Below are 19,897 nucleotides of genomic sequence, written 5' to 3'. Positions count from 1 at the left end.
TGTCTGATTGCTGAGGATAGGACTTCCAGTACTATGTTGAACAACAGTGGTGAGAGTGGACATCCCTGTTACATTCCTGACCTTAGGAGAAAAGCTCTCAGTTTTTCTCCATTGAGGATGGCATTCACTGTGGGTTTTTTGTACATGTCTTTTATGATATTGAGGTATGTCCTTTCTATCTCCAGAGAAAAAGGTGGAGAGTTTTTATCAAGAAAGGATGTTGTATTTTGTCAAATGCTTTTTCTGCATCTATTGAGAGGATCATATGTTCTTGTTTTTTATTAATGTAGTGTATCAGATCGATGATTTGTGGTTGTTGAACAACCCTTGCAGCCCAGGAATAAATCTTACTTGGTTGTTGTGAATAATCCTTTTAATGTGCTGTTGGCTCTTATTAGCTAGTATCTTGGTGAGAATTTTTGCATCCATCTTTATCAGGGATATTGGTCCATAATTTTCCTTTTTGATAGGGTCTTTGGTTTTGTAGTCAAGGTAGTGCTGGACTTATAGAGTGAGTTTGGAAGTTTTCCTTCCATTTCTATTTTTTTGAGGCAGTTTCAGAAAAATAGGTATTAATTCTTCTGTAAATGTTTGGTAGAATTCCCTTGGGGAAGCCATCTTGCCCTGGACTCTTGTTTGTTGGGAAAGTTTTGATTACTGCTTCAGTTTCTTTGTTGGTTACAGCTCTGTTCAGGTTTTTTATTTCTTCCTGTTTTGGTTTTGCTAGTGTATATGTTTCTAGGAATACATACATTTCTTCTAGGTTACCTAATTTGTTAGTATATGATTTTCATAATATTATTTTTTAATTGTATTTCTTTGGTGTTGGTTGTGATCTCATCTTTCATTCGTGATTTTAATTATTTGGGTCTTTTCCCTTTTCGTTAAGTCTGGTTAGGGGTTGGTTTGCTGATCTTATTAATTCTTTCAAAGAACCAGCTCCTAGTTTTTTTTTTTTTTATATATGTTCTACTGTTTTTTTTTTTTTTAATTTCTATATCATTGATTTCTGCTCTAACCTCTATTATTTCTCTTCTGTTCTTCTGCTGTTCTTTTTCCTGCTCCTTTAGGTGTAAGGTTAGGTTGCGTATTTGAGACCTTGTTTCGTGAGAAAGGCCTGCTATATACTTCCCTCTTAGGACTGCCTTTGCTGCATCCCAGATGATCTGAGTTGTCATGTTTTCATTTTCATTTCTTTCCATATATTTTTAAGAAATTCTTTAATTTCCTGGTTGACCCATTCAGTCTTTAGTAGGATACTCTTTAACCTCCATGTATTTGTGATCCTTCCAAATGTTTTCTAGTAGTTGAGTTCAAGTTTTAAAGCATTGAGGTCTGAAAATATACAATGAATAATCTCAGTCTTTTTGTACCAATTGAGACCTGATTTGTGACCCAGTATGTGATCTATTCTAGAGAATGTATATTCTGCTGCTTTAGGATGAAATATTCTGAATATACCTGTAAAGTCCATCTGGTCCAGTATGTCATTCAAAGCCCTTGTTTCCTTGTTGATCTTCTGCTTACATGATCTGTCCATAGCTGTGAGCGGGGTGTTAAAGTCTCCTACTATCATTGTGTTATTATCAATGTGTTTCTTTAATTTTGTTATTAACTGGTTTACATAATTGACTGCTCCCAAGTAGGGGCATAAATATTTATAATTGTTAGATCTTCTTGTTGGATAGGCCCTTTTATTATGATATAGTGTCCTTCTCCATCTCTTATTATAGTCTTTGGTTTAAAATCTAGTTTGTCTGATACAAGGATTGTTATTCAAGCTTTCTTTTGATGTCCATTGGCATGGTACATGGTTTTCTACCCCCTCACTTTCAATCTGGAGGTGTCTGTGGGTCAAAAATGAGTCTCTTGTAATCAGTATATTGATGGGTCATCTGAAAAATTTTTATTTATTTTTAAAAATATTTATTCATGAGAGAGCGAGAGAGGCAGAGACACAGGTAGAGGGAGAAGCAGGCTCCCCACAAGGAGCCCGTTGTGGGACCTAATCCCAGACCCTAGGATCACGTCCTCATCTGAGGGCAGACGCTCAACTGCTGAGCCACCCTGCTGTCCCTCATTTTTTTTAATCCATCATGATATCCTATGTCTTTTGATTGGAGCAGTTAGTTCATTTACATTCAGAGTAATTATTGAAAGATATGAAATTAGTACCATTGTATTACTTGTTAAGTAGCAGTTCCTATAGATTATCTCTGTTCCTTTCTGATCTTTGTTAATTTTGGGCTTTCTCTTTGCTCAAAGAATCCCCTTCAATGTTTCTTCCAGGGCTGGTTTAGTGTTCACAAATTCATCTAGGTTTCGTTTATTCTAGAAATTCTATCTCTTCTTGTACTCTGAATGACAGCCTTGCTGGATAAAGTATTCTTGGCTGTATATTTTTCCCACTGAGCACCCTGAATGTATCCTGCTAGGTCTCTGTGGACAGGTCTGCTGCTAGCCTTGTGTTTCTACCCGTATAGGTTAAGGACCTCTTGTTCTGAGCTGTTTTCAGGATTTTCTCTTTATATGTTGAGGTGTTGACCCATTTTTATTGATTTTGAGGGGAGTTCTCTGTGCCTCCAGGATTTATTTATTTATTTATTTATTTATTTATTTATTTATTTATTTATATTTATGATAGTCACACAGAGAGAGAGAGAGAGAGACAGAGACACAGGCAGAGGGAGAAGCAGGCTCCATGCACCAGGAGCCTGACGTGGGATTCGATCCCGGGTCTCCAGGATCGCGCCCTGGGCCAAAGGCAGGCGCCAAACCGCTGCGCCACCCAGGGATCCCGTGCCTCCAGGATTTAAATGCCTGTTTCCTTCCCCAGATTAGAGAAATTCTCAGCTATAATTTGTTCAAATAGACCTTCTGTCCCTCTCTTCATCTTTGGGACCCCTATTATCTGGATATTATTTTGTTTTATGGAATTGCTGAATTCTTGAAGTCTTCCTTTCATGATAGTAGTTATATTTTCTCTTTTCAGCTTCCTTATTTTCCATCATTTTGTCTTCTATATCACTGATTTCTGCCTCAATTACCCTTGCTGTTAAAGCCTCCATTTGTAACTGTATTTCAGTAATAGCATTTTTAAGTTTGGTCTGATTATATTTTAGTTCTTTTTTTTCTATGGTAAGGGATTCTCTAGTGTCTTTATGATTTTTTCAATCCCAGTAACTTTATAAGCATTGTTTTAAATTTAAGTTCAGATATTTTACTTATTTCATATTGATTAAATCTCTGGTGGTATTACCTCCTGTTCTTTTTTTGGGTGAATTTCTCTATCTAGTCATTGTGTCCAGAAAAGAAAGGAGAAAGGAAAAAAGGAAAAAAGAAAAAACTGCAACAACAATAATACAACTACTGCTACTACTACGACTGCTACTACTACTACTACTACTACTACTACTACTACTACTATTCAGGAAGTGTTTGTCATGTATGCTATGTACACTCTGCTGTTGTGTTTTGGCTGCTTTCTCCCATTGGTCCTTCCTCTACAGAGTATCTTGCTTCTAGTGGGGAGTGTTTGGACCTTTAATAGGTGTGCTTTGATTTGTTTGTCAAGATAAGCCTGCAAAAGAAAAAAGAAAAGAAGAGAAAATAAAAAGAAAAACAAAAAGGAACCAAAGCCTGATTTAAGACAAGAGAAAAGAAAACAGAACAAAATTGCCAACAAATAGACAAACTATAAACTGTAAGTCTGGTTTTAAAAATAAGGAAGAAGGAAGGAAAAAAGAATATAGAAAAATAAAAGAGAGGGGGAAAAAAAAAAGAAGAAGCCTGATCTGAAAAATAAGAGAAAGCAACAAATGAACAAAAAGGATTATAAGCCTGATATTATAAGCTTGGGGCTGCTGCTCATCAGCAGTGGAATGTTTTTATTATTTATGTGTCCTTTTTGCTGTGATTTTGTTTTGGGTTTTTTTTTTGGGGGGGGATTAGTATTTGGTACCATGTAATGTTCTCCCAGGAGGATGTGTATATAACTTAAAAAAAGAAATGTAAAAAAAAAAAAAAAAAGATAAAGTGTTGTAAATAAGATGGCTCACGAAGGGATGGTGAGATGCACCACCTTCTGTATTCAGGACCAGGCTGTCCCTCTCTGCGTGGTGAAGAGAGATGCTATTTTTCTACTGTAGCACCATGTAGGGCCGGGGCCCTAGAACCAGCTGGCGTTCTTACCGAGATCCAATATTTTTTATGATAAATCTGTGGCTCGACATATCTACTGATTGAAATGGATGTCTTAGACTAGGTTACTATTTTTGTCATGTGGAAATGAATCAAATGCAGGATGTAATATGAAAAAAATTATAAAATAAATAATAGTAAATAGGAAAATTTAAAAAATTAAATTTTTAAAATTAAGAAAAGGGAAAAAAAAGGAAACAAGCCTGGTTCTATTTCCACTGGAAGCTGATGTTTTGGAGCTTTCTTTAATTTGTGACTTGGTAAATGCAGGGGTCTATGTTGTTCTCCTGGGCTGGCACAAAAGCTGACTTGCTCTTGTTAAGATGCCCCTGCCACGTGCAGGTGGATGAAGTTTAGTGTAGGGGACTTCAGCCTCCATTGGAGGTGCTGTGTTTCCTTCTGAAGTCCCAGCTGTGCTGGTGGGCTGGATGAGGGAGCGGTGGTGGTAGAGGAAGAATGCATATGACCCCCCCCCCTTGTCCTTTGGGAGTGAAACCCTCCAGCCACCACTGTTCAGGAGGCCCTCTTAGAAAAGCAAACAATTTCCTGTGTTCCTGGCTTTCGTCAGTTCCTTGCCCTTAACCTGTCTGTACTCTGGGCCTTGGGCAATGCTCGGAGCCACTGATCTTACGTATTTTATCGTTGACCAGTGGCTGGGATTCAAAACTTAAAGTTTTAAAGGGACTGGTAAGATATGGGCCCACTCCAGTCCCCTGGAGGAGAGGCTCAGAACATGCCCAGCACCATCTCGTACCCAAAAAGCAGTTGCACAGTGTGTGCACAGAGGTTAGAATTTATTGTAATGCTTAGCAAAAGGCTGGAACCAAATTACTGAGTATCTGTACGCGACTCAGTCCCCTACTCCCTTCTGTCCCAGAAGAGCTGTCGCAAAGGATTGAGTCTATTGTGGCAGACAGCAAAAAGCAGCAGCCAGGCTATCTGCAATCTCCTTCTATCTCTGCTTTGTGCTTACTTCTGCTGCAGCAAAGCAGTCACTGCAGTCGCTTGGGGTACACACAGAAGTTTAATCCTATTGTGGCAAAGAATTAAAAGTTGTTAAGGTTTTTTCTGCCCTCTGTGTGCATCTCTGACCCTGCTGTTGAGTGCAGCTCAATGGATACTTGGCTGGCCTTTTGTCCTTGGAGAGGCAAAATACGCTCATCCAGATGCCTGCAGGGAAAGAGAGCGATCTCTTCCAGTGAGACCCAGGGGATCTCCTCACCAAGGCTTATTGCAAGGTTCTTACCCTTTGGGCTCTTTCCTGCTTTCTCCCTCTTCCTGACTTCGCTTTGTGAAAAGAGTTCCCTCCCTTTTGTGGCTGTGTGGCTTTTCTCTTCCCCAATCCAAACCTCGCATCTGCCACTTTCTGTCCTTCCAACTGTGCAGATTGTTTCCTTAATCCTCAGATCATCTTCCTAATTGTTCAAAATAGTTGAATGTTGATCTACCTGTATTTGAAGGGTGAGGCAATTTCAGGGTCCCTCTACTATTCCACTATCTTAACTCCATCCTCAGCATGTCCTTCTTAAAGAAGTTATTTATCAAGAATCTAACAAACTACTGAATTACAAAACATTAGGTTAATTGATGTTAGACATTGGGCATTCTTAAACACGGGAAAATTCCAAGGTCCGTTGATATACCATTAAATGAGGTAGACCAAGCTCATAGGAACCTGAGATACTTCAAAGAGAAGTACAATAAAAAAAAAAAAATCCAAATCTGGCAGTCTAGTGTATTCTTGCCTAGCTAGAAGAGAAAGAAGTGAAGACTTTGGACAGAGCAATATCTTTGGGCTTTCATAGTGCTCAGTACCATGCTGGATTTTGGAAAAAGTGGGCAACATATGAATTTTTAGAGAATAAAGAAGGACATTGAATTTTGAACACAAGTCAGCTCTTTCTTGTGTAACCTGAAGCCTGAGACCGTGGAATGAGAGAACAAAAATTAATTCTGGCACCATCAGTTAATTTGTAGAGTGATTTTGAACAAGTCTATTACTGTTTGAAACTTTTCTTCATCTATAAATTGAGAATACTTGCTTCTGCTTACTTTAAAAGGCTGTTGAAGATTTATTCAGACAATTTTTGTCACTTGCCATGCTGCTTTAAAGGTTAAGATTTTAGGACTTAATTTTCATGTAGTTTAAAATAGTTCAGTAGTATTCTCAAAGACCAGGTTACCTGTGTCTTTGAGACACTAATCAGAAGGTATGGATTTAGTTTGAATTTCCCTAATGATTAGTGATGCTGAACATCTTTATTTTTAAAAAGTGTTTATTTATTTATTTGAGTGAGAGAGAGAGAACATGTGTTGAGTGGAGGGGCAGTGGGAGAGGGAGAGAATCTCAAGCTGACTCACTGCTGAGTGTGGAACCCGATGTGGGGCTCAATCTCAGGACCTTGAGATTATGACCTGACCCAAACTGAGGCAGGAGAGCAGATTGATTTTCAAAGAATTTATGATGGAATAATCTTTAATGTGTGTGCTCATAACATGAGAATCCCAATAAGAGCTTGTAGAAAATTATTAGTCATTTAGTGATATTTTGGATTATTACTACATAAAATATATGTACTTTTTAAAAATGTTCTTTTTGAGATCTTAAGTATTTTTGTAAGTAAAGCCTGAAGCTTAAGCTTAAACATCCTTTTATTTTTTTGTGCCTTTCTCTGTCTGATATTTCCATTATACCAGGTTAGTATTCATGTGGTTATTATCCCTTTTAATTGGAACTAATGTGCACTTTGATGACTTTTGTTTTATCTCATTACCTTTTTGATTTGTTTTGTTTCCTAAGAATCCATTATGAAGACTTTGATTCATCTTTTTTGGAGCTCAGAAAGTTTAAGATGAATTAAAGACATTCCTTTTATAGGTTATCTCAGCTCAACCCAGAAAAATTGCCCATCAATTATAGGAATGTTTTCAACCATCTCTGGCATATACTTCTAAGAAATTTTCACATTCAGTCAGTTTGACAGTTGAATCCATGAACTCTTGGTCTAAAAGCCCTTGATGCTAATTATTGTATTATCTTTGTCAAAGAACAGGAAAGAGATTAAGATAACAACAGTTTGCATAATTCAGGCTGTAACATAAAGCATAGAAAAGAAGCAGTGTGGTTTGTGGTGTATAAGCTGTATGTAGAATACAAGTATGAATTTTTTAAAACTAAAATGTTCTCAAGATGGTATCAGTGGCATGTATTTGAAGTACTTTGGAAACATTACACCAAATTATTAAATTTGTAGTGAAATTAGAGGGAGTGAAAATTAATAATTTTAGAAAGTTTTAAAATTATGAGTTAAAGCATTTCAATTGTTTAAAATGGAAGCAAGTCCATTTTTGTCTGAAAAGTTCTTACTATCATTTGGTTGGGAAGGAAAAGGTAATTAGCACATCACAAATCAACATCAATGATGGGAAGCTCTACTGTAAATACACCAAATTTGAAGATTATTGCCCCTCAAAGAAGTATACAGTAAAGATGATATGATCACTTGTATTTGTCTCATTAGCTTGATGTTTATCAGAATTCTGTAATTACCCCGGGTCTGGTTAGAGTTATAAGCTGTTTTCACCTGGATTGGTCTTTATTCAGTTTCCATGCTATGTATATATAAGCAGAAATTTAAAAAAAGTCTTCCTAAGAAATAGCTTTGAAAACTGATGAAGTCTATTGAAAACAGCATTTTTGGCATCTTATATGTCATGTGTGAAAAATTAATGGACTGGTTTATGGAATTGGTCTCATTATTCTACTGTCATACCTTGTATATTGGTAAATGGGTAGATCATATATACTCAATTCTATGAAAAATTTTGACTGTTTTGTAGTAGAACTGCAGTATTGTCAAGAATTTATGAATTGGAGATTGGTTTTGGTAAAAATGGCTATTTTTTAAATGGCTTTTTTAGCCAAATGCCTTAATAGCCAAATTTTTCAGTGTATAATTGTTCACCAGAAATATTGATTTGGATTTGATAAAAAGATGTAGATGAGAAAGGAGACTTACGTGTCATTCTGTCTGCTAGTTCATGAAAAGAAATATGGAAAACTTCATCCCTGCATATTGTGAGCTTCAGCTGGTGGAGGACTAGTTTTGTCACTGGAATTTTTTAAAATCCAGATATCCTGTCTTCTGTTTTTATAATTTTCTCTCTGGGAACCTGTATATCATCTTTCCCTATAGACTCCATGCCTTAAATATTGTTTGTCTCCCAAGGATATTATATCATTCTTTGCATGTTTTTACTAATACCTATATTACATATGAAAGTTTCTGATCAGTGTAAAGTAATCTGTATTGTTACAAAAAGACTTAACATTTTATTTCAGTTTGGAAGCCATATTATACATAAACACTCACTGTTCCACGATTAAAAACATATATTGAAAATAACTTGTTGATTTCTCCATTTTGACCTGTAAGGAGTTCATATTGGAGGCATTTTCTTGTAGTCCAATAGCAAATATTGACCTGTAATCAAGCAAAAATAGGGTACCTATGACACCAGACTCTTTTTATGTGAACATGGATTATAATTTTTTAAAAATGTCTTTACTTGAAAAAAGTTTAGAGCCATAAAATGAATGCCCAAGAAAAGAAGTCATCAGCAGAGGTTTACGAGTTACCAAAACAAAGAGTCCAAACTGTGCTCACCACAAGTTGAAGTAGTTAAAAAATTAGAGAAGGTGTTTGAATTGATGAGCTGTTTGAATTGGTTTTCTGACCTCTGAAATGACCTTTTCCATTACCTTCTCTGGTTTGAAAGATAATTACTCTCTTCTTACACCCTAAGGCAACCCTGGCCAGAATTTCAGCTTTTCCTTTTGAAGGGTAATGCTGTAGTGCAGTGTATTGGGTCAGAGTGTGACCTTAACACATCTGTATTTCACTAGGACCACCAAATAGAGATGGCCACCACTGTTGATGGTGCCTTCCCAGATATGAACTAGTCTGCATCTTGATGACTCCTAATAGCAGGAGGATCATTCTATTCTGCCCTAATACTGTTTTTTTTTTTTTTTCATTGTCAGTTTTGGAGAACAATAACTCTATTATTCAAAGAGATAAAAATGAAGTAAGTTATTTGAATAAGGTTTAATTTGATATAGTTATTTTATACAATATGAATTATTTTAAAGTTTTTCCAATTTTCAACATGTTTAGCTACTATCTTATCTTCATAGCACCTCTGGAGTTGCAATAATGAACAACTTAATCAGGACATATAAATTTATTGTACATTGCGAAGGACTTTAATTGGAAATATAATAAATCCTTTAAATAAGGACTGGTCATTATAGAAAGCTGATTTGCAACAGCTAAATGTTCACATTATACTAAAGTGAGATATAAACAATCCTTTGTTACTTGCATGTCATTATAACACACAGATGTCTTGGCTCCAAGAACACGTGTATTTCTAAATGAGAGCTGGCTTGGATTTATGCCAGGGTCGAGGCTTAGTGATCTTAAGTAAGAGCCCAGAACATCGCACGATGGGAGGTCAGACAAGCTGCCTTTTTTATTATGGGAGTTCTAGTCTCTGCTTTAGAGTCTGTCACTGGTAAAGAGTAGATTCCCAGTATAGTCTGTTCTCCTACAACATACTTTAAGCTCTCTCATAACTAAAGAAAAAGCCTTAAGATACAAGTTGAGAAGAGACCTTCAGATAGAAGTTGAAAATCTTGCAGAAGATTCTTTAGGGCAAGTAATGGCTTGTTTAGTTGCCTCAAGAACTGCTGTGCCTCACAACAGTTATCTGAGGGAAGCTGAGGGTATAGAGTGCATCTTTCCCTGTGTTTAAAAAACAGTGTGTGTGTTGGGGGGATGAGGGTGGAAGGAAGGGAAGGAAGAGGGGCAAGGTTATGTGCTTGTCAAATCCCTAGGTCAGAATCGGAATTTTGATGTGTCTTGTCTCTGTTAGAAATAAGTTTATGGGATCCCTGGGTGGCGCAGCGGTTTGGCGCCTGCCTTTGGCCCGGGGCACGATCCTGGAGACCCGGGATCGAATCCCACGTCGGGCTCCCAGTGCATGGAGCCTGCTTCTCCCTCTGCCTGTGTCTCTGCCTCTCTCTCTCTCTCTGTGACTATCATAAATAAATAAAAGTTAAAAAAAATTAAAAAAAAAAAAGAAATAAGTTTATGCAAGGACTTACCTACTATAGGAGAAAGCATGAGCCTAGATTTTAGGCTATGCAAAGCAGTGACTGATTGATTGCTGGATGCAAATGCCAGTGGATAGTGAACTGTGCTAGTATTACTAGGAGAGGAGTTATTATTTTATTCTGATTACAGAATTACATTAAATTTTGAGTGGTCTACTCACAGTCCCTTTCCTCCCATTTACTTTGTTATTTTCAGTAGGCAGTTTCCTGCAGAAATGCATGTATTGTGTTTTTTATATCAGAAATGCTGGTATACCACAATAAGTATATATTTAGTAAACTACTTATATGTTGAGATATAAAGTTAATAAGATCTCTGTGACCAGATTGAGGCATAGAAAGTTTATATTATTATATAATTGGCATGTTCTCCATTTATCAAATTGCTCCTCACTTTGTTGAAACAATGTTAACCCATTTAAATGGTATTAATATAGTTTTGAAGTAGATAATGTATAATTTTAAAAAAGATTTTATTTATTTATTCATGAGAGACACACAGAGAGAAGCAGAGACATAGGCAGAGGGAGAAGCAGACGCCCTGTGGGGAGCCCGATGAGAGTCTCTATTCCAGGACCCAGGGATCATGAGCTGAGCCAAAAGCAGGTGGTTAACCACTGAGCCACCCAGAAGCTCCAGATAATTTATAATTATATCATCATTCTTTTAAATAATATCCTAAGACCTAGAACCTCAATTTTAAATTTATTTGACATGAAACTGAGACTTCTGGCATTTGGCTGCTTGAGATTAAAACAATAACAACAAAAACCTATTTAGCATAGAGATACAGTCAGAGTACTTAATAAGTGAATGAGGAAGGCCCTAAAAGTGAAGTTCTTGTGAACAATGAGAATAACTAGAATGAGTCAAAATTTCTGTGTTCCTATGGCCAATATTAGGGTGCAGTTCTGAGTCCAGAGTATTACCAATTGGCTAATATCTTGATATTAAATATTAAATTAGTATTTAAGTATTAATATTTAATTAACATTCATAATCATTAATAAATACTAAAGCTATTTTCTTGAAAGAGCTCAAAATTCCCTTACAGTATTAGGTGTCATATCTACCATCAAATCAAATCTAAAATATTTGGCAAACAGCATATCTAACAGATTATTAAGGTCTTCATTTAAGCTTTATTTAAAGTTAGAAACTTGGTGTTTGTCCAAGAAAAGGCAGAAAATGATTAAATGAGAAAGTAGCTTAATTCTTGCCTTCTCCATTGTCTTGTATGTATTTCTATAAAAAAAGACAATATCACATTTTCCAGTGCTTCCTCTTGTGCTATTGGGGTGAGTGATGAGCAGTATTAGCATGAAGTCTTGGGTTTGCTTGCCTTTCCATTCCCTTGGTGTGAGGTACATCAATCCCCAGACAGGATCTGATGTTGAGCACATCAGAGGTCTTCCAAATGGCATCCAGACAAAGCCTGAACATGTGGAGAACAGATTTAGTCTGAGTTGACTGTGAGGCTCATTTCACCCTATATTAGGCCAAAGGTGGCAAACCCTGCTACTAAGTGAAAGTTGCTTGATAATAGTAGTAGGGGGGAAAAAGCCAGATATGGGTGGTAAAGAAACTAATGAATTTATAGGATAAACAATCATGTCACAATATCAAAGGCTAGAATCAGACCTTAAGAGCATCTATCCAAAGACCATGCAGATATTTTTAGGATTGTGTTTCTTACACATTATCATGGAGAAAGAAACAGAAAAACAAATATTGCTAAAGATGTGAAAGAAGAGACAAACCATAATATTCCCCTTTATTCTTAGTTGGCAGTCTTCTCTCCTCACTTCTAGGCCAGATGGCCGCAGATTGATATTATGAGACGCCTGTGATACACAATTAATTATTGAAGCTGCAGAAAAGCAATCCTAGTGGGCATCTCACAAATAAACAGACTTCACAGGAAATAGTCAGACCTAGTATTTCAGAGGACAAACCTCATTACAATTAGCATTTGCAATGCTTAATATACATTAAATAATAACAAAGAAAATCTCCATTTTCTGTAGTCATGGCTTGAGTTGACTTTAGTATTGTTTTGACATTCAAAAAATTATGTATATAGAAAATTTAGGTCTGATTTGGATGCTTGTTAGAAGGTCATCAAATTGTTTCCAAAAAGACTTTTCCCACAAATATCTCCCTTAATTTGCTATCAGATATATTTACTGTTGTTTTATAGAAATTTACCATTGATCTGTTAAATATTTTTTTGATGTGGAATGATTAGGTTGGTGATCTGAGGTGGATGCTATGGGTCATGTATCTATTAGAGAATTTCTGTGGAATTTTAAACCAAAGGTGACTTTGGATAGCTTTTGCTCTAGGTATAATAAATGCATTACTTTTGGGAGTTTCCAAAAAAATATTGAAGAATCATAGCTGATTTTAATGAAGAAGGAAAGGTGTATATATATAGTTCAGGGACCTCAGGTTGCCTACGTGGTATCCAGCACTCCTTATTTATTAGTGGAACTCCCAATTGTATGTGGGGGTTGGGAAAAGGAATGGTACCTCATTTTAAAAACTCTCATTTTCTAGGGTCTTTCAGCTCAGAGTGGACATGTTCTGTAGTTCTGGCCAGTGAGATGAAGGTGGAAGGCCTCTCGCCTTCTTTAATGGTCCATCACTCTGATTCCTAGCTGCCAGGTTTCTGGCCTCTTTTGGCCCTAATAGCTGCAGCGTTGCCCACCATTAAAGGAGAACAAGGTCCTGCACTGATGGGGATGGGGTGTGCCAGTGCTGGACTGTTCCTTTGAACCCAAATTCCCTGATCTCAGCCTTATTCAAACCTCCAGATATTTTCTCAGCTCAGGCCTCTTTCTGTGCTTTGTTTGCTAGCCTTTCTAGTGACCTATGCACAGTCTCTTAGGCTAGGATTGATTCTTCAGATTGAGATGTCATCCGAGTACATTCCCTTTTGTCTTGGCAATTTTTTACTTCAAGGCCCTTGTATGTAGTACTTCATTTGCTCTTATGAAGGTAGGTTGGAATAAGGGTCTAGAACAGCAGCTCCAGAGTCAGACTGACCTGGATCTCTATATTGGGACTTAACTTGACCTCTTTTTCCTCAGTTTCCTGAGCTATAAAATGAGGATGGTAGTATCTGTTTCATGATATTGTTGTAAGGATTCAATGAGGTAATATTGTAAGGCAGTTGGTCCAGTGCCTGGTCATGGAATAAACACTCAGTAAAGTTGAGATGATTTTGTATAATAATGTGATTATTATACCAAACCAAAACCAAACATTGACTAGAGTTATTTTCTTCCTTTTAAAGAGTGGGAATCTAAGACAGTTTGATCATATAATGTTAGAACTGGTGCCAAATCTCTGAGTCTAAAAGCTCCATGGGGCAGATGCATGTTATTCTTATTCAGTGCTGTCTCCCTAGTATCTGACAGAGGGCCTGGCATAGAATAATAAGAAAAATAGCTAACATTTAGTGAACAATTAATTTGTATTCAGTCTGTTCAAAGTGCTTAATAAATTAGGTCATTTCCTTTCAAAGAACAATGGGGTAGATATTATCACTACCCCTATTTTAGAGATAAACTCATCTAGAGAATTTAAGTAAGTAGCTCAAGGTCAGTAGTCTGGTTCCAGAGCTCCATTGTCTTTCAATAAATATTCATTGGATATATGAGAGAAGAAAAGGTGGGAGAAAAGGATGAAATCCAGTATCTTGACTTCTTGTATTTGAGGTTGATTGTGGTACTTGTCCCATACAACTAGGTTGTGTCTCTGCCTTAGGAAGGAATGTTGCCCTGAATGATTGGTTTTGGGCGAGAACATGATGCATAATTTATTCCCTGAGGCTTCTGTAAGGTCTGTAGTAAAGAGGGGGTGGTACATGAATTACCACCCATAGCAGGTAGATCACTACCAAAATAGTGTTGACTACATGCAGATTGGTTTTCCAAAACGTATAATTTCACTGTTTGAAACTCAGTAGACTTCACCAATAAATAGCTGAGTTACCCCATAGAGAGTGGCTAGAGTAGTTCTAGGGCCTGGAGCCCTAGAGAGAGGTGGAGAGAGGTCTCAATGATGGGAAGCCAGCAGTGAAGACTTAGAATGGCCTTAAGTTTGACTGTTTGTTTATTCATTCATTCATTCATTCATTCATTCATTCATGAGAGACAGAAGGGGGGAGAGAAAGAGGAAGGGAGAGTGGAGGAGAGACAAAGGCAGAGGGAGAAGCAGGCTCCATGCAGGGAGCCTGACATGGGACTCGAACCTGGGTCTCCAGGATCATGTCCTGGGCTGAAGCGGTGCTAAACTGCTGAGCCACCTGGGCTGCCCAAGTTTGACTAGTTTTGATAAATTTACTATTTTTGAAAAATTGCTAGGTTTAATTAATAAGATTTTATATCATTGGAGGGTGTAGCATATGTCTGTTTTAGAGTGCAGGGATATTTTTTAGGAATATTTCTCCATATATAATCTGGAAATGAAACAAATTTAAGATGAGTTAAATACACCCATCCAAATGTATTTGTTATGTCTATCTCCTTTTTACCTGAGAATTAAGAAAACAAATTGTACATGTTTGGCCAATAACAGAAGTACCTCTTTATTAATCACCAGTTTATAGAATTGAGTTTATTTCTGAGTTTTTCCTTCCACAGTAACACTCTGTCTTTCTGAAATTTAGCTCTTCTCTTTTCTTACCAAGAACCATAGTCTTTTGACTAATCAAAATAATATTCATAGAGCCTGTGCACTTGTCCTGTAGGAAGGTTCTGTACATCCTTCAGCTTTGCCCTTAACCTCTGTTTAACCTCAATAAAAATCATCCAGTTTACTGGAGCCTCAGTGTTCTCATTTCTCTAGTAGGGATAATATCTCCCTTACAAAGTTGAGTATTACATGAAATAATAGACATAAAACTGAATATAATCAGGTGAACATGCCCAGTGCTCAGGAAATGATATTTGTAATATCATATTTTAAATATTGGAATTTTAATAAATTAATAAATACTTTAAATAAATAAATTTATTAATAAATTTAAATAATATTTTAAATATTATTAAAAATAAAGCATTCTTAATGTTTCATGTATTTAAAAACATACTGTAGAGTAAATGTACTGTCTTAGGTAAGAGAGCTATTATAGGTAGACACTTTAACAAGAGTGGGAAGTAACAACTGATTTTGTGATTAGAAGAAAGAAGACAGCATCTATAAAATTAGATTCAAGAGCAACAATTGTGTAATAGTTACAGCTATGTAGTATAGGATCAAAAGAGCTTTCTACCTCTCCATAATTTCTTCCAGCTGAATGAATGTACAAACTAATGCAGCAATTGGTGTTCATAATAGTGTCTTCTTTGAATCATCAGGAAAAGATTAAATTATGTGAAGTGTGCTCCATTTAAGAAGGTAGTGGGGTTGGAGCACAATTTAGAAAAAAAATTTCCTTTAAAATGGTGCACTTTTTACTGATGGCTCTACAAACCCTCAGCTTATCTAAAAATCCCTTATGTTCCATATGACTGAGATTTTAAAGTACTAGAAATCAAGCTAGAACTCAACTGCAGTGTAGGGGTAAGAATGGCTGTGCTATTAGACAAGGCATGCTTTTTATACTTTTCAAATGATACATTCTGGAGGATTTGTGTTCTCTGACTCCATCACAAAGCAGCTGAGCTAAAAGGAAGAAGGGGCTAATTGGCCCTTTCTGTGCTAACAGTGACAGACTGGATCTAAATACATGTTTTACTCTGGACTTAAGCAGGATTTAAGAGCCTTTTTGCTTTTCATGAGGGGCCAGGGCAGCCCCTCACTCTTTCCTCCTTGTCCTGCAAGGGAGGTAGTATTGTATAGTGGTCAAGAGCTTGGGCTTTGAGATCTACCAATTAAGGATGCTTTGGGTTGTAAGTAGCTGAAATCCAACTCAGACTGGCTTAAACAATAGGGCAATGCATGGGCCCTCATATCTGAAAGTCCAGAAGATTCTTGGCTGTCTGTCCAGTGGCTTCCATTCTGTTGCCTAGTGACTACTTGACTTTGCCTTCCTTTTATCTTGGTTTCATCCTTGGTCTGGTAGTAGTGAGATATCCACAGCAGTGTTGAGTCTTACAGCTGCATGTGACATCTAGAGGCTTACTCTTAGAGGATAGAAATACTAAGAGCCTCTAGCAGACTTTTCCTTATTTTTTTCCTGCCTATGTTGGGTCAACTACTCACTTTGAAAGCAATCTCTGATGCTAGAGAAATGTTATATATTGAGTATATTAGGCCAGATCCCTGAACCAGTCATTGCCTAGAGGGATGGGATTATAATGATTGCTTTAGAGAAATCATGATTTACCTCTAGAAGTGGAGTCATACCACCTAGATCACAATGGCTGCCTTACTGTGGGTGCATGGATGTTGAGGATAACACGGTATTCTTTCTGGAGGCAAACAGACTTGTTCTTAGGTTTTAGCTCTGCCATTTACTAGCTGCAGGCCCCAGCCTAATACTGGTGGGGCTTGAGGGAAGAATGCAAATGATGGCTTACATACACTATGTGGACACATTTTTAAAAGTTATAAATCAAGCCTCTTTTTTTCTACCCTGACAAATATATGTTTATAATGATCTGGAGGGTTATGTTTGAATTTGGATACTTGGGTACCTCAGAGTTCTGCCTAGAACACGGTTATGTAAGGAGAATAGGACCCAGGACTGCATTCTGTGTTTGTTCCACACTATGAAGTGTTTACATGTCATCTGAGAAATCCAGGCTGTGTCTTTCTTACCCAAAAAGCCATCCTTTGTTCAAACCTTGAGCCTAGGTCTCTGGGCATGTGACACCTGCTCTAAAGTCAGCCCTAGGGAGGGATTTGCGGTAGAGGCCCACAGAGGCTATGGAGGGGAGCTTGGGGCAGTTTGGCAGGGAATTCTGAACTAATCAGATGTGTCTAGAAGGGGAATACATGACTCTTGGCTAATACGTTTCCTTGGCTTTATAGACTATTGTACCCATGGGGAGGAGAACAGATAGGAGGGCCTGCTCTGGCCTTTCAAAACTTAAAATCCAGGGTAAAGGTTTATCTTCCTGGTATCAGGGCAATTCTGATGAACTTTAAGACCACAGGCAAGTGACAATTCTGCTGAGACTCAGTTTTCTTCTGTAAAGAGGGATAATACCCATAATACCCAGTTCCATCAAGTTGTGAAGGTTAAGTGAGATGAGGTATGTCAAATACTCACAAAATGCCAGTTATTTTCAGTGGGATTTAAAAAAAAGATTTTATTTATTTATTTATGAGAGACACAGAGAGAGAGAGGCAAAGACATAGGCAGAGGGAGAAGCAGACTCCCTGTAAGGAGCCCGATGTGAGAGTTGATCCTGGATCCTGGGATCACGCCCTGGCTAAAGGCAGATGCTCAACTGCTGAGCCACCCAGGGATCCCTATTTTTAGTTCTTAAGCACCCAGTGCACAGGTGTTCCCTGGCTCTAATGCTTACAGAAGACCGTGGGCAAGTCACCTCATCTTCTCAAACATCACTTCTTTGTCTTTGAAATATGGATGGTGATGCCTAATTGAGAGCCATTGCTAGATGTAGTGAGAGGGAATGCAAAATAACAGTAACACAGGCCCTGTAGTTATATGGACTGTCAGGAGGCCTCTTTGTTCCTCATGAGATAAGGTAGAGCTTCTGGATCAATACTTAAGGCACTCTCTCATTTTCCAGGTAAAATCTGCCTCTGACTAGAAAATATATTTGCACCACAAAGAAAGTCAGTTTACTACACCAGAGAGAAATCTTTGACAAGGTGTCCCTGTTCTTTTTTCTCCCTGCTTCAAAGTATTGCCTTTATGTCCTACCTCTTACTCAAGGTGATCTGACAAAGTTAAAGTCTTTTTTTTCCTAGACTTTATTTCAGCAAAATTATCCCTGTAGTAATGATTAACCATGGTGTTAGAGACCACAGAAAACTGTTAATGGTGAAAACACCGCCATGTAGTGTGGTAAGTAGGGTGTAGGCTTTTTTAAAAAAAGGCAATGCTGAATTGGGGTTCTGACTAACAGAAGATCAGAGCCGTAGGGGATTGTAAGAACAATCTGGGTTGGCCCCCTTTGTGTTCTATTTTAACAGAGCTGTTAGTGGTTGCTTACTTGGCTCAACATATTTTGTTACAATATTGTAAAAGAGGAAGTTATTTATTTAATTAGAACTATTGAGTAAATCAATATATCTGCCTTTTATGTATTTAATAACAAGCAATTTAAAAAATATTTGGAATATGTGGAGATAATGAAATTATTGTGCTGGGGAATAATTCATCATCAAAGCAGAAGCATGGGGTTAAACACACACACACACACACACACACACACACACACACCATTAATCCAAGATGTATTTATGTAATATTAGTGTTCTTTGGTACACAATTACTGTTTAATCATAAGAGATATAAATATTTTTAGTTATAGTACACAGAAGAAAGGCAACTAAGTATCTTAGAACTGACTGAGGGATGGAAGTTTTAAAAGTTTAAGTTCTAAATTTAAATCCTTTAAACTGGTACCTTCAAATTTCTCAGAGGTTTTGAATTTGAATATAGGTACAATATTCAATATTGTATTGAATCAACTATGAACAATCAATATAGTTGATTGTTTATTAAAAGAAAAATATGCATTCAATTAAGATAGCTTCATTTTCACAGTGGCAGCTGTATTGTAATATGGAAGAAGAGATGCATAGCAAAAGAACTAAGATGGTGTCTTCACTTCAGTATCTTTCCTCTTAAACATGTGCCTGTACTAATATATATTAGTCCATTACAAAGAGTCATTTTTAAGTTCTAGTTGAAAGACTCTTTTACTTTGTTCTTTGATTCTAGTTTTAGAGTTAAAAAAGCAAAATTTGAGTCAGAACCAGAATATCCCTTGGTTTTCCTCCCTCTCCCCTGAAGTATTTGTTTTCTTTATCTTAGATATGGGTAAATAGATTTCTCTTTCAGATAGAATGAGAAGTTTTTTTTCTTTAACATTTTATTTATTTATATATTAGAGAGAGAGAGAGGCAGAGACACAGGCAGACAGAGAAGCAGGCTCCATGCAGGGAGCCTGATGCAGGACTCGATCCCAGGACTCCAGGATCATGCCCTCGGCCAAAGGCAGGCACTAAACCGCTGAGCCACCCAGGGATCCCTAAAATGGGAAGTTTAAGATTGCTATCATAGATGACAAAAAGAATATAGGATCGTGAACATAGGATCCCCTTAAGTAATGTCTCTGCATTTCCTATAGTGTCAGATGGAGCTTTGATTCAAAACTGGCAAGATGTAATATCCAACAAAAACTTCAAGTTTTTGTTCTTTATTTTTCAAGTTTTTAAATAGAACAAATACAAATGCCATAAATAGGATTGCCAATTCTCTTTAAAACTCATTCTGATTGGGCAGCCTAGGTGGCTCAGCAGTTTAGCGCCACCTACAGCCCAGGGCCTGATCTTGGGGACCCAGGATCGAGTCCCATGTCGGTCTCC

The 19,897-nt window shown here is 37.2% G+C and overlaps 1 protein-coding gene across 17 annotated transcripts in view; it reads left to right on the top strand.

Moving 5' to 3' along the window:
• BBS9 (Bardet-Biedl syndrome 9) overlaps nt 1-19,897 on the top strand; it is a 432,524-nt gene that overhangs the window by 277,133 nt on the left and 135,494 nt on the right. Inside the window, exon 21 of one of the 17 annotated variants that reach the window (XM_072783532.1) lies at nt 3,296-4,080. The exons of the other annotated variants lie outside the window; for them this stretch is intronic. Within the exon in view, the coding sequence (XP_072639633.1) occupies nt 3,296-3,361 (66 nt within the window). The 3' untranslated portion in view covers nt 3,362-4,080. Of the gene's footprint in view, nt 1-3,295; nt 4,081-19,897 lie in introns of those variants that run through there. 17 annotated transcript variants of the gene reach the window in all.

The sequence above is a fragment of the Canis lupus genome, chromosome 18 (assembly GCF_048164855.1).
Source record: "Canis lupus baileyi chromosome 18, mCanLup2.hap1, whole genome shotgun sequence".
NCBI classification, from domain to species: domain Eukaryota; kingdom Metazoa; phylum Chordata; class Mammalia; order Carnivora; family Canidae; genus Canis; species Canis lupus.
This window is presented reverse-complemented; position numbering and strand designations above follow the sequence as displayed.